The 13,312-nt window shown below is 43.0% G+C and overlaps 1 protein-coding gene across 1 annotated transcript in view; it reads right to left on the bottom strand.

The window, feature by feature from the left end:
* Positions 1–4,275, bottom strand: part of Lrrc52 (leucine rich repeat containing 52) — a 23,968-nt gene extending 19,693 nt beyond the window's left edge. The window contains exon 1 of the mRNA XM_008848228.1: positions 3,654–4,275. Coding sequence (XP_008846450.1) covers positions 3,654–4,275 — 622 coding nt within the window. The remainder of the gene's footprint in view (positions 1–3,653) is intronic.
* Positions 4,276–13,312: the final 9,037 nt, after the last annotated feature.

Here is a 13,312-nt window from a genome sequence, read left to right as displayed (position 1 = left end):
AATATTGTATAACTGTATTAATTCAACTGTAAACCTAAAAATTTACAGCCAATTTTGAAAGAGATGCATCTTAACTCTGGAAATTGTTACTGAATATGTCAATGCTGTTGTAATGAAATGCTTCTTCTGATTGTGTGGTTGTTAAATAAATAATTAAATTTTTTTTTAAATTTTATTATTTTTATTTTATGTGTATGAGTGTATTGCCTGCATGAATGTGAGTGCACCTGTGTCATGCAATGCTGCGGAGGTCAGAAAAGGGTGTTGGATTCCCCTGGAACTGGAGTTTCAGGTGCCATGTGGATGCTGGAAATCGAGCCCAGTCCTCTGCAAGAGCAGTCAGTGCTCTTAACTGCTGAGTCATCTCTCCTGCCTCAGCTATTGAACTCTTGAAATTTAGAGGACCATTGACCTGAATTTCCAACGTTTACTTCATTTCAATCCATTTTAAATAGCATACAAATCCAGTGGCTCATGTAGTGATCAGTGAAGCCTTTTAACGCAGGAGGCTTTAGTTGAAGTTTTGAAATCCAGTCCCTTTAGCCGCTTCCTCTGCCACAGGCTCTCACTGTGACACACTACTTTGTCAAAGGTCCAAAAGCAATGGGACAACTCATCATAGACAAAACCTTCAGACCCTGAGTCAAAATAAGTGTTTCCTCTTTTTGTGGATTTTCTCAGAAATTTTGTCATAATGACCCAAAGCTGAGTCATACAGACCTGAATATGAAATCATTTTTCCCCCATTTATTAGTCAAGTCAGTCTATTTTCTCATCTAATGATAGAGTTAAAAAATACCAGTCTTGGGGCTGGAGAGATGGATCAGCGGTCAAGAACACTGACTGCTCTTGCAGAAGACCCGGGTTCAAATCCCAGCACCGACATGGCAGCTAACAACTGTCTGTAACTCCAGTTCCAGGGAATCCAACAGCCTCTTCTGTCCTCTGCTGGCATTGCACGAAAGGGCTGCACTTACCTATATGCAAGCAATGCACTCATACACACAAAATAAAAATAATAAATAAAATATTAAAAATATACCAGTCTTATCCTCTTCCACAGACTGAGGACACGTAAGGGCTGGTGTAATACTCAAGCAAAGAAACGAGACAACTTGTGAGGAAAATTGTCCCACCTGAAAAGATCTATCTGGCTTTGGCTAACTCATGCTTTCTGAGATGTTAGGAGGGAACGGGAACAGTAAGATCATATTTCTTCACAAAGTGTGCTGGAGGGCTCCTCTGGGTCACTGAACTGCAGAGGGAAATGAGCAGATTAGCAGTTGTGGGGTCCACTGGCTAATGGATGGAAGCTTTGGCTACCTTTTATTCATGAGGGATTTATGAGCTTGGCAGGATAGATATTCGTTCTGTTGTCTTTGAAAACATGCAGTGAAACAGACCTGCTTCATAATTCGTTCAATTATGGATTGGATTGAAAAAGTCAAGGAGTCCAAAGACATCAGCCTGAAAATTCTGAGGTGACAGAACTGTACAAACAGGAAGTCGATTAAAGAAAGCAGCAGAGTTGAAAGCTTGGTGAACTGTAGGCTTAGGGGTTGGGGTGGAAGGTAGGCTGCTACAGTGTCTTCAGCTAGGTAGGAGGTCTCCCTGGCATCCTGATGGCCACTACTCAGGGAAAATGGCTATGTATGCTGAATTATACAAGACCTGCACAAGATTGGGCCTGCCGGCATTCCATGGTGGAAGGGGGGGGGGCCCTCACAGGCCTCAGCCTGATATTGGCAGTTAATGGTTGCTACAAAAGGAGGAGACATTTTCTTTAGTGGTATAGCCACTGATAAGTTGTCCCTGTAAAATAATCCTCACTCACGCTCATGTTAAAAACCCTAATTAAACACACAAACACAGGAGTAGGAGGGGGATTGGTTGGGAAGAGGAAGAGATCAGTGGCAATGGGAGGAAAAAGAGAGAGATGGGGGTATGAATATGGTCAAACTACATTGTATACATGTACAAAGATGTCATAATGACACCCATTATTATGTATACTTAGCATGTTAATTAAAACATGTGAGCACTAAAAATAGGTATGTAGGGTTGGGCAGGAAAAGATGTCTTTGTTCACACTACATATGTGAACTCTGACAGGGAACAATCACATTTAGGGACTACACTTACTATAGGGCACTTAACCCTGTCTTAGAGAACTCTGTAGAAACCGCCATAGCACCAGTGATGGATAAAAGTCGAAGAAATTCTCTCAACTCAGAGAAGATGGTACAGAAGGATACTTACTCAAGATTGTTGCTTCTGTCTTTAATCTTAGTGTTGGTGAGATGCTCTGACAAAGTTGGTTCCTTTTGGTTTATCCTAACGAGTCCTGCTGAAGTATCTGGCAATAGGGCCAGGTGCCTAGGACACAAACGTTAAGGAGGCACTCACTCTCAGAGCACTTCTCAGTGACTCCTTAAATTCTGTGTCCAAGGATCTTGCTTTTCTCTAGTCCATTCCCCACCTGGCAGGCTTTTAGGACATGTTGACTGGGAGGCCAGGAGGGCAGATTTTTATTTGCCTCACCACAGCTCCCTCTCCTCCAGTTCTTGGAGTCTGTAATTTTGACCAGGAATTGTCATGTGAGTGAGACTCAATGTCAGTGGCTCCAGGCTTTCTGCGAGGAGCCTCGTTTCTCTGATGCTCTGACTCTGCTGGGGTTGCAGTGCTATTGGTAGAAATGAAGAACGATGGATACAGATAGCATATCAAAGAAAATGATGTGAGGTATTGGGGTGCCCCAGGAGATGTGGCAGAGGGGATGGGGATCAGTGGATAGCGTGGCAGCACCTAGCCTGGAACCCTCTGAGGTAAGACTTGAGAATTCCTGTAACATTGGACTCTCCCAGATTGACACAGTGAGCATTGTGACCTGCCTGTCCTCTGAGTCATGACATTTCCTAGCCTGGAACCCTCTGAGGTAAGACTTGAGAATTCCTGTAACATTGGACCTCCCAGATTGACACAGCATTGTGACCTGCCTGTCCTCTGAGTCATGACATTCTCTCTTTCCTTATGAGGTCAGTATTGTAGGAAAAAAATCTGTTGTCAAAAGGCTTTTTTTCCTTCCTGCCTCCCTTTACTGTCCTCAGAGCTCCTGTGTCCCTCCTCTCCCTATAGGGAACTTTCCCATCTACATATCACAGTCCTGTTGGATTCTCTATTGCCTATGAATGGTTTAATTTATTTTAGACTCTGGAAAAATTCAGTCACTGCATTAATCAGATTAAAAGTTTCCCAATGGAATCCACTGTCCCTGAAATACTTTATTACTTTGTAATTATAGTATTTTGTCATCTCCACACACATTTTTCTTGAACCTTGCTCTGTATAATAGATATTATTAATGTACCAACTTTATGAATGGGAAACTGAGGCACAGAGAAACGATGATTTTTCTAAAAGGCAGATAACTAGTAGATGACAAGTTTGAGTTCTTATTCCAGAACTTTTCCTATCAAGGCTATTGCCTCTCCAATCAGTTCAAGGAGGGGCCTGGCCAAGCAGTAACGGTGCTTTTAAACAGCTTCAACCAGCTTTGACTCCTATTCTGACCATCTTTTGACTTACCTTTTCTGGACTTACCAATTCCTCCTATTCCATCACATCCTCTTGCCCACACTCAAGCAATCCCTCACCTGAGTGTTCCAGATGGGTCATTATTAAGTAGATGGCAAAGTCCAGGAAAGAGCAATTGCACTTCCAGGGGTTTCCACTTAGATACAAGGTCTGGAGTACCAGGAGGTGGTGGAGGCTATCACTATCCAAGGTCTGCAAGCCAGTGTTTCTCAGGTCCAGGAACCTCAAAGAGGTGGTGTTGGAAAAGGTGTACTTGTCAAGTGATAACAGGTGAGGGTTGTTGGAAATGTTCAGCCGCACCAGGTTGCTGAGCACTGAGAAACTGAATGGGGAGATGGAGGTTAGGTTGTTGGAGCTGAGGTCAAGGTAGATGAGTTTGAAGACCCCGATGAAGGTATAATCCATCACCTCTTGAATCCGGTTGTTGTGACAGTCCAGGTAAACAAGGTCACTGAGGAGTCCCAGCTGCATCGCTGGTAAGCTAGTAATTCTGTTATCCTTCAGGTATAGCCTCCGGGTGTTCAGGGGCATGTCAGATGGGTATTCCGTTAGCTGCTTCCCTATGCAGAATACTTCTTGGTCTTGACACAGGCAATTGTTTGGACACTTTGACCCTGATACTAGCCCCATTCCGAAGGAAAAGAGTAACAACCTTGGGCCAGGGCCTGAAGTGAGGGGCATAGTAAGAAGCTACGATTCCCCTCCTTCTACCTTCCTGAGGGCGGGCACGAGCTGTCCCTCTGATCTGAAGGCTGCGGAGGGGTGGGGCAGGGCAGGGGACGGGTGCTGGAAAAAACTGTAACACTCTAGCTTTGTGCAAAGCAATTTTCCATTACAGGAGAACTGAACAGAAGTTGAAACGCGAGGCCCAGTGCCCCGTCGCGGCTTGGTGGCTCTGCTGCTTGCTCCGTCCCAGACTGCTGTTGGAAGCTTGCCCACTTGGCGGCTTCGAAAGGTCTCACCCTTTCCCTGCCTTTGCAAGTGAAGGGGAGCCAGGGGAGAGCCACATGACAATGAGGTTGCCAGTTGACACATGTGATGTCAGCAGTCTCCCCAGGGGAGGGTAGCAGGCTTTCTACCTCTCCTTCTGGGAGGTGGGAGGTGCTTTGTGTTGTGTAGGTAAGCTTGCTCTCTCTAGAGGACTGAAGGCATGTGAGTGTGGGGAGATAACGCATGGGGGTGGGAGGTGGGAGGTGCTTTGTGTTGTGTAGGTAAGCTTGCTCTCTCTAGAAGACTGAAGGCATGTGAGTGTGGGGGGATAACGCATGGGGGCACTGTGTGTGTGTGTGTGTGTGTGTGTGTGTGTGTGCGTGTGTGTGTGTGTGTGTGCGTGTGTGTGTGTGTGTGTGTGTGCCAGTGTGTGTGTGAGGTGCTCATGTTAGCTCCTCACGGAAGTGGTAGAAATTGGCTAGATGGGGCCTCTGCATTTATAGAAGGAACCTGGGGACTCTCTAGTTCAGTCATCCTTTCTGCTGCTGCTGGGCTCTTAGAGTGAGTTTTTTCTTGGGTCCTGAATTTGGAGGGGTGTCAATTGTTTTTAGAAGTTGGGAAAGGGAACACCTATTTTGTTATGTCTCTGATAAGGTGGGACTTAAGATTTTAGTTCCAGGTTACATTGTCTACATTTGGAGTGTGTGTGTGTGTGTGTGTGTGTGTGTGTGTATGTGTGCATGCTAGTATTTAAAAAAGACTTTTTGAACAAGCATAAGTTACTACCTTTAAAATAAGGCCCAAATGCACACATAAAAATGTTTCTAGAACTTCTGCTATGAGTTTCTGTTCATCAGTTACTTGTCAGATGATGGGAATGTTTTAGAGGGAGGCATAGGTGTCTGGAAACTCTAACTGGGATGTACACCTCACTCCATGGAGTGGAGGAAGACACAAGGTCAGAAATGAAGATGAAAGCATCTCAAGAGTTAAAATCACTTTCTGGAAAATGGGATTTTATTCTTTTAAAACAGTCACATGCAAGTTAGCTGTGAATACCAATAATGCAATGGAAGCTGTATTTAGCTTAGCACAGTGCCTGGCACCAGGCACATAATAAATATTTATTGAATGAATGATGCGTGAATGTCTCTGATGGCTTGTTCCTTTTCTTGTTTCTCCGCCAAGAGAGAAACTAATAAAGTCAAGTGGATTTGTGGCTAGTTAGCTAATGCTTGATTATGTTTACTTACTCAGCATTTCTTGGGTGACTGGCTGGGAATTAATACGATGACTTAGGAGTGTTCATTAAATTGAAAGTGACCTTCTTTAAGCAGAAATTCCAGATACTTAAAGTAATGACCTAAATGATAGTTGTACTAATTGAAACAGGATTTAATTGATAGGGAAACAAGTCTTTCTTTATAATTAAAAAAATTCTGTTAAAATAAAAAACAAGTCCCTCTTTAGAGCTTACACAATTGACCAGGAGGGAAATTTAGAACATAAAAGTCTGTATAGAATAGGATTAATTTCCTAAGTGGTCATTTCCTATGGAGCTGCAGGGGGTGTGCATGTCCTTTAGGCATGGACTACGGGTATTAGCTGCTTCATTCTTCTGAGTAATGGTCATTGGCTAACCTGTAAGCCTCACGGAGTGATGTTGCTGACTTTTTATCTTTCTTTTTTTTAAAAAATTATTTATTTAATAAGCACACAATCAGAAGAAGCATTTCATTACAACAGCATTGACATATTCAATAACAATTTCCAGAGTTAAGATGCATCTCCTTCAAAATTGGCTGTAAATTTTTAGGTTTACAGTTGTTAATAGTTATACAATATTGTACTCAGTATAAACCCTATAAGACATAAAATTAAATGAGGTTTTAAACTTTAAAAAAGATCTCCATTTCACTATTAAAATATACAGTTTCATACAGAAAAATTCATTTTCAATACAATTGACACTAAGATGCACATGCATTTCTAATCTCTATATATCTGATTATTACTAGTCACAGTCGGTTACTTTCTGAGCTCCTTGGCATCTGAGCATCGATATAAAGTCATCAGTCTACCTTTCTTTTATAAAGTTTTATTGCATTTTATTGCATTTGATTAATTTCTTCAGGTGTGGCAGTGCACACCTTTAATCCCAGCACTCTGTGAGATCGAGGCCAACCTGGTCTACATACCAAGTTCCAGGCCAGCTAGGACCATAGGAAGACTGTCTCAAAAAAAAAAAAATCATATGTATGTATGTGTGTGAGTGCATACATGCCACCGTGTGCATGTGAAGGTTGGAGGACAACTTGCCAGAATTGGTTCTCTTCTACCATATGGGTCCCAGGGAATGAACTCAGATCATCAGGCTTGGCAGCAAGTACCTTTCCTCATCGAGCCATCTCACCAACCCCTCCACCTCTTCTTTCACATCATTCTCTCTTGGATTCTTCTTTTCTTCAGAGAACCCAGGATTCTAGGTTGCCTCACTTAATTTCCAGCATTCTTGACTAGACCTTTCAAGACAGTAGCCTCAGGCCTGATCTTACCTGTTTGACCATACCTTGACAAGCACTCTCCCTTAGAAAAGCTTTAGATAAATAAACCATGTTAAAGGTTATCGAGTGCATGATAAATGAGCTTCAGCTATTCCCTGTGTTTGAGGTAGTTAAGGCAGCTTTTGATCCTGAAGCCTCAATACTCATGGGCTCATTTCAACCTTTCGAGCTTAGACTCGATTCCTAAAAGTGTATGCTTCAATTTGATGGCTGAACAAATGTTATTAGAGGACTGGAGAGATGGCTCAGTCAGTAAAGTGCTTGCCATGAGAGAAAACATCAGGACCTCAGTTTGGTTCCCGGAATCCATGTAAAAAGAGTCTGTAATCTTAGTACTGGGGGGAGGGGCAAAGACTGTTGGATCTCTGGAGCTCACTGGCCCACCAGGTTAGCTTACTCAGCAAGTCCCCAGGCCAGTGAAAGTCTCTGTCTCAAAAGACAAAGTGGACAGCACCTGAGAAATGACACCCAAGGCTGACTTCTGGCCTCCACATGCACATGTGTGTACACATGCATGCATGTATGCACAGAATATTGTGAGAGAACTAAGTACATCAGATAAAGGAGACTAGAGAATTAACATTTCCTAAATTCTCTGATCTCAGAACCTTGTTTTTTTTTTTCTTCTTCTTTTTTCAGAGAATACCTTCTGTGACAATTTCTTAGATCTTACTTTGGATTGGCTAGATTAGGCTGAGTTGTTTAACTTCTCTGCGCTATGTTTTTTTCTCATCTACTTCATGAGGGAGGTAGGCTAGACCATTGACAAGTCTTTCTAGGTCTTCTAAGTTCCTTCATGATGAAAAAGTTTCATGTGCTACCTTGAAGACCAATGGGGGAAGTATTGTGGGGTCAGGAGAAAAGCCTTTCTGTTCCTTCTGATTGTAGAAGGTAGCCCTTCATGTGTTCCACAGAATCTTCTCTTTCCAGAGAGTTGTTCATGAAACTTTAGCTACAGTTGGACTGTCCTCAGTGTGTACAGCTGTTTCAGCATGGGTCATTCTTTCAGGAGGACAGGTGAAGGATCGGGTGAGGATCCCATATCAGTAGTCTTACCAGCTGAGTGGTCAGGGACAGGCTCCTGCTTTTAACAGTATCTGATGGAGCACTGCCTTCCAAACTTAATGGGCCCTTCCAGATGCCAACATTCCTCCATATGGCTCTCTGCTCATCCAAAGGACAGTCCCCAGTATAAGGTCAGAGTATGTTTGAGATGCTGAAGTTCTATCACAGGCAATGTGACCTCTCAGGGCCTTGATTTCCTTTCTGTAAATAAAATGACAGGATGCTAAGGACGCTCTCAGGTTTAAAACTGCATCAAGAATCAGTTGTGAAGAGCGAGGACAGATGCTTGAAGCTTTAAGGCCAAGCAATAGGGACTTATTTGGCATAGTGTAAGCAACATATACATGCTTGCTACTAAGAATTCTACTTACATGCCTGGGTTCAGGGCCTAAGGGAAATTAATTTTAGCATACTTTTTTTATTTGATCAAGAAGAGCAACCGAAACACATATGCCATTTTATTAAGTTAAAAGGGTGAACGTGCTCAGCTGAGGACTTACATGGACTTAGCACTCTAGGGATACCCAGGCCAATACTTTGTTTTTCTTTCCTGACAGGAAATGTGGGTTCAGGTCTATGAAGGTAAAAAGTACAAAAATTGTATACTTTGGTAAAAGCTGCTCACAAGCAAGTACCATAGTGTCCCGTTCACCTGAGACTTTGACCTTTCCCAGGCCTTCAGCAAAGTCCTCTTAGCAAGTGGTGGGACTCTGGGGCAAGTGCTGTGAAAAACAGATGAAAATGAATAAGGTCACCAGAAAAAGGGAACAAAAGGTTCTGAAACATGCTGGGAGGACTGGGGCCCACAGGCTAAATATGTATGTGCGTAATGTCTGTATATGAGCCTTGGGTCTGTTTTTAGTACCAGCTGGTATAAACTATTATTATCTTTTCCTTTCAAGCTGCCAGAGTTCCCTACCCAGGAGACTAGGCCCTTATAGAGTAAAGGCTGGAGGGAATCACTCCAATTTCCCGTGTCCCCCGGGATGCCTTTGCTTCTCAGGCTTCATCTGTGTTGTTGCGTTTCTGTAGCAGTCAGTGTCTGGAGGAGTCAAGGAGAAGCCTCAAAACAGCACACTATGTTTAGAGGAGGAATTGGATCCCATTTCCAACTCAGAATAAATGTATATTTGCCATGACTAGGCCTATGTAAAGTCATTGTACCTAAAAGTGAGGTTTTGAGTTTGTCAATAACTGTAGGACCCACTGATGGGAGGAATTTAAGAAACTTAAAAATGTTTTATTTTTATGGGAGCGACAACTAAGTAGCAGGAGCGTTGGGATGGGAAGACTTTTCTAAGTGACTGGAGGCAAACACTTTGGCTTCTGTGGGCCCAAGTTTCCCCTTTCATAAGGTGACACATATTGCTTTTGATTGTTGGAAGAACAAAACAACATGTTATTTAAGATCAAACAGTAACCGCCTTTTACTACTTACCACCCAATGAGTAGGAGCCCGCCTTACCAATGAAGAAACAAGCTTTAAGAGGTGACACTGCTCTGATGGGTCCAGGCACAGCTCTTAACTATCAAGCTAAGCCACCAACCACATCATGCGTAAGTGCCCCAGTACCAACTATGGCTTTCATCGGCTCTGTGAAATAAATCAACATACCAAATCAAGCCATTTGCTTTACCTATGACCTATTTATACAGTGGCATTCCTTTCAGAAGGCCTACTTTTTAGCCTTGACATTGTTTGTTTTTAAACTTTGGGGGATTGAACTAGGGCCTTGTTCATGACACTCCAATGAGTTATGTACTTAGCCCCCTTTATCATCTATCTATCTATCTATCTATCTATCTATCTATCTATCTATCATCTATCTATCTCTATCTATCTATCATCTATCTATCTATCGTCAGGTAGACCACCTTCCTCTCCCACCAGAGCCTCCACACTCTGCTATCCCTGTCACTGTCCACTGTGCTGTCAGCACCCCATCCATTCCCCCCTATCTGCCCTTCTGGTAAATCTAGTCAGCCAGAGGTCCCTGTTCCAGGAGGATCAGCTGTTCCTCATCTACGGCAATCCATTGTCAGTATTCCTTCGGATATAATTGGGGTCTGCTGCTCATTTTTCCAGTAGTATGTTGGGTTACTGTCTGGAAGGGCCTTTATCTATCCTTCCATTAATCCATCCATTCATCCATCATCCATTCATCTATCTATCTATCTATCTATCTATCTATCTATCTATCTATCATCTATCTATATCAATCATCTATCTATCTATCTATCTATCTATCTATCTATCTATCTATCTATCTATCATCTATCTATCTATCTATCTATCTATCATCTATCTATCTATCTATCTATCTATCATCTATCTATATCAATCATCTATCTATCTATCTATCTATCTATCTATCTATCTATGTATCTATCTATCATCTATCTATCTATCATCTATCATCTATCTGTTTAGGAGACAAGGTGTCTTGACACTAGCTGAGCATTGTCTTGAACTTCTGGTTCTTCTGCCTCTGCTTCCTAAGTGCTGGGCTTATGTGGTGCTGGGGATAGAACACACAGGGCTTTGTGCATGCTAGGCAAACACCACCAACTATGCCACATTCCCAGCCTTACCTAGCTCCCTTTAATTCTTAAAATGAGCTTTAAGATTATTCAGTACAATTGTCTTTCTTCTGTAGGGGAGAAAATAAAAGGAAAACCATTATTTATTCATTCCAAATAAGGAGCAGTGAGCTGGATGTTGTAACTTATGTATGTAACCTAGCATTCAGAAGACTTGAGACAGGAGGATTGCTATTAGTTTCAGGCAATCCTGGGCTATAGTGTAGGCTCCTGTATCTACCATCCTGCTCCCCCACAAAATCAATAAAAGAAAGAAAAATTTTTGAAAAGGAATGGCAGAGGCAGTAGCAGTTGAGTGGTGAATGCCTGGGGTCACTCAATATCCCTACAGCTACCCACAGTAGGGAAGAATTCTTTCTAGGCTCATCTACAACATGGTATATAGTCTGGAAAAATGGCTGGCTACATGGCACATAACTGTCCTTGTGGGACTCTCTATAGAGGGGCTATTACCGCCCCCCCATCCCCTTCAAAGCAATGTTTGAAACTGAAATTCTAAGGCAGTACAAACCTCTGTGTGATCCTTAGGTGGAATCTTTTCCCTGCATAGGTTTGTGAGGCCACAGTTCTCGAGAACTGAAAGAACTTGTTGCCTCTCCATCAGCATTTTCTGAGAATGATTTAAAAAAGATGAAAAATGTGAACACAAGTGTAGCCTGTAGATATCATGCAGGGGTCAGCTGAGTGTTTGGTTTGAAAGCCGAGAAAGAATAGCTTAATCTTGCCTAAGGTTGGTGAGGGTCTGTATGTCTTACTGCTTGCCACCTAAGGTCTTTGAAGGGCTGTTCTTTTCTCACTGAGCCAGCTGTGAGAGAGATTAATTGAATGACAGGACTGTGTCATCCTGTTGCCCCTGCTGGGACAAGAGTGCACACAGAGTAACCTTGGCCATAGGAAGACTTACTTCACTGCAGGCCTTCATAAGAGCATCATTGCATCCAAAGCAGAGCCTCTGACTCCTCTTGCATGAATGGGGTTTTCCTGCAGTTCCCTTTCTGCAGAGTTGAAAAGTTACCTTTAAGACATTAAAGGTTCCAGTGATGTCATATTGGAGGCAACCTGAGTGAATGGTCAACTTTGGAGTGTTTTCCTTCTGTTACCAGGCACGCTCTCCATGGGAACTCTTCTTCCAGAGCTTCTGTGATGGATGGGAGGCGAGGAAGATGAACAGACACTTCTAGATGTTCTTAGATTGGCCTAGGTGTTGGGGACACAATTGGTGATCTGTCATGAGTTTAAACAGTCTCTGCTTCATGATCTTAATGGCTTCCAACCCTTCAAGTCTGTTTGAGATGTCCGTACCTCCATATTGTTGGGGCAAAAGTCAGGAAACACTCTGTGAAGTCCCAGTTGATGCCTCCTGCTGCATCATTTGACCACTTGCTTTCTATCCATTTTCCAAACTTGGAGCCTCTACACTTCTGTGCAGAAACAAGCTATGCAAGGCTCTCTTGGAGATAGGTTCTTTTGCCGTTGCCCTAGTAACAGAATTATTAAGCTGAGTTCCAGCCTCCAGAGTATGTGTGTCTGATGAGGTAATGTCTGTCGCATCCAGCCTTTCTTTTCCTTCTGACTCCCACTCACTTAAGTCCTTCTGTCCCTCACGCTTAGCCTGCTGTCCTGTCCCATCTCTGGCCTCTGTGCCTCCTACCCACCCTCTCCAAGGGGCTTTCTCAGGCTCACTTCTCTGACAGATTCTCTAGCAACATGGCTTTCAAAGCTCCTCATACTTGCCCCAAACAAGTATCCTATAGCCCACTGTGAAGTTGTGTTTTAAGCAGAGCAAATCATTGCTGCAGTGGACAAGACACAGGATAGAGCTGAGAAAAGTTAGAGAGGAGAATCCACAGGCTTTTAGTGACTGGCAGGCAGGAGGCAATGTAGTGTAAAGTTGAAGCTTATGGGCTTTAGCCATATACTGTCTCTGAAAGATCATGGTCCTATTGCTGGATGACTTTAAGAAAGTTTCTTATCTGAACACTCACTTTCCGCAAGGACAGAAAGGAGATAATGCTAATAACTTCACCATGTCTCTCCTGTCCAATTGAAGAAACTTGACTCTTCTAGTCTTAGCTTAGGGGGGAGATGGCTCAGTGGAAATAAAGAGGATCTAAGTTCAGATTCCTAGCATCTATATAAAAGCCAGGTGCAGTGGGGCACATCTGTAACCTTGGTGCTAGGCAAGGGGGTGAGGGCAGAGACAGGCAGATCCCCAAATCTTCTTGGCTAGTGGTCTAGCTAAAACTACGAACTCCAGGTTTAGTGAGGGATCCTGTCTCAAAATCAAAGTGGAACAGTGGAGCTCAGGGCCCAAGGGAACTACCAGGAAAACATATACAACTTCCTCTCCCAAACACACCAGAACTCCAAGAACACTGAGGCTGAAGAGACCAAGAGCTCCCACTCCCCTCCCTGCACATGGAGGCTGCTAGAGTCAGAACTGAGATCTGTGAGCTTCACCCTTCAACTCGGTGAAGCCATACCGGCAATCCACTTGATAAATGGTCTTTTTAGTTCTTATTTTATGTTTAATTTTTCCTTTTGTGTATCTGTCTCAT

The sequence above is a fragment of the Nannospalax galili genome, unplaced genomic scaffold (assembly GCF_000622305.1).
Source record: "Nannospalax galili isolate Female #2095 unplaced genomic scaffold, S.galili_v1.0 scaffold383, whole genome shotgun sequence".
Taxonomy (NCBI): domain Eukaryota; kingdom Metazoa; phylum Chordata; class Mammalia; order Rodentia; family Spalacidae; genus Nannospalax; species Nannospalax galili.
This window is presented reverse-complemented; position numbering and strand designations above follow the sequence as displayed.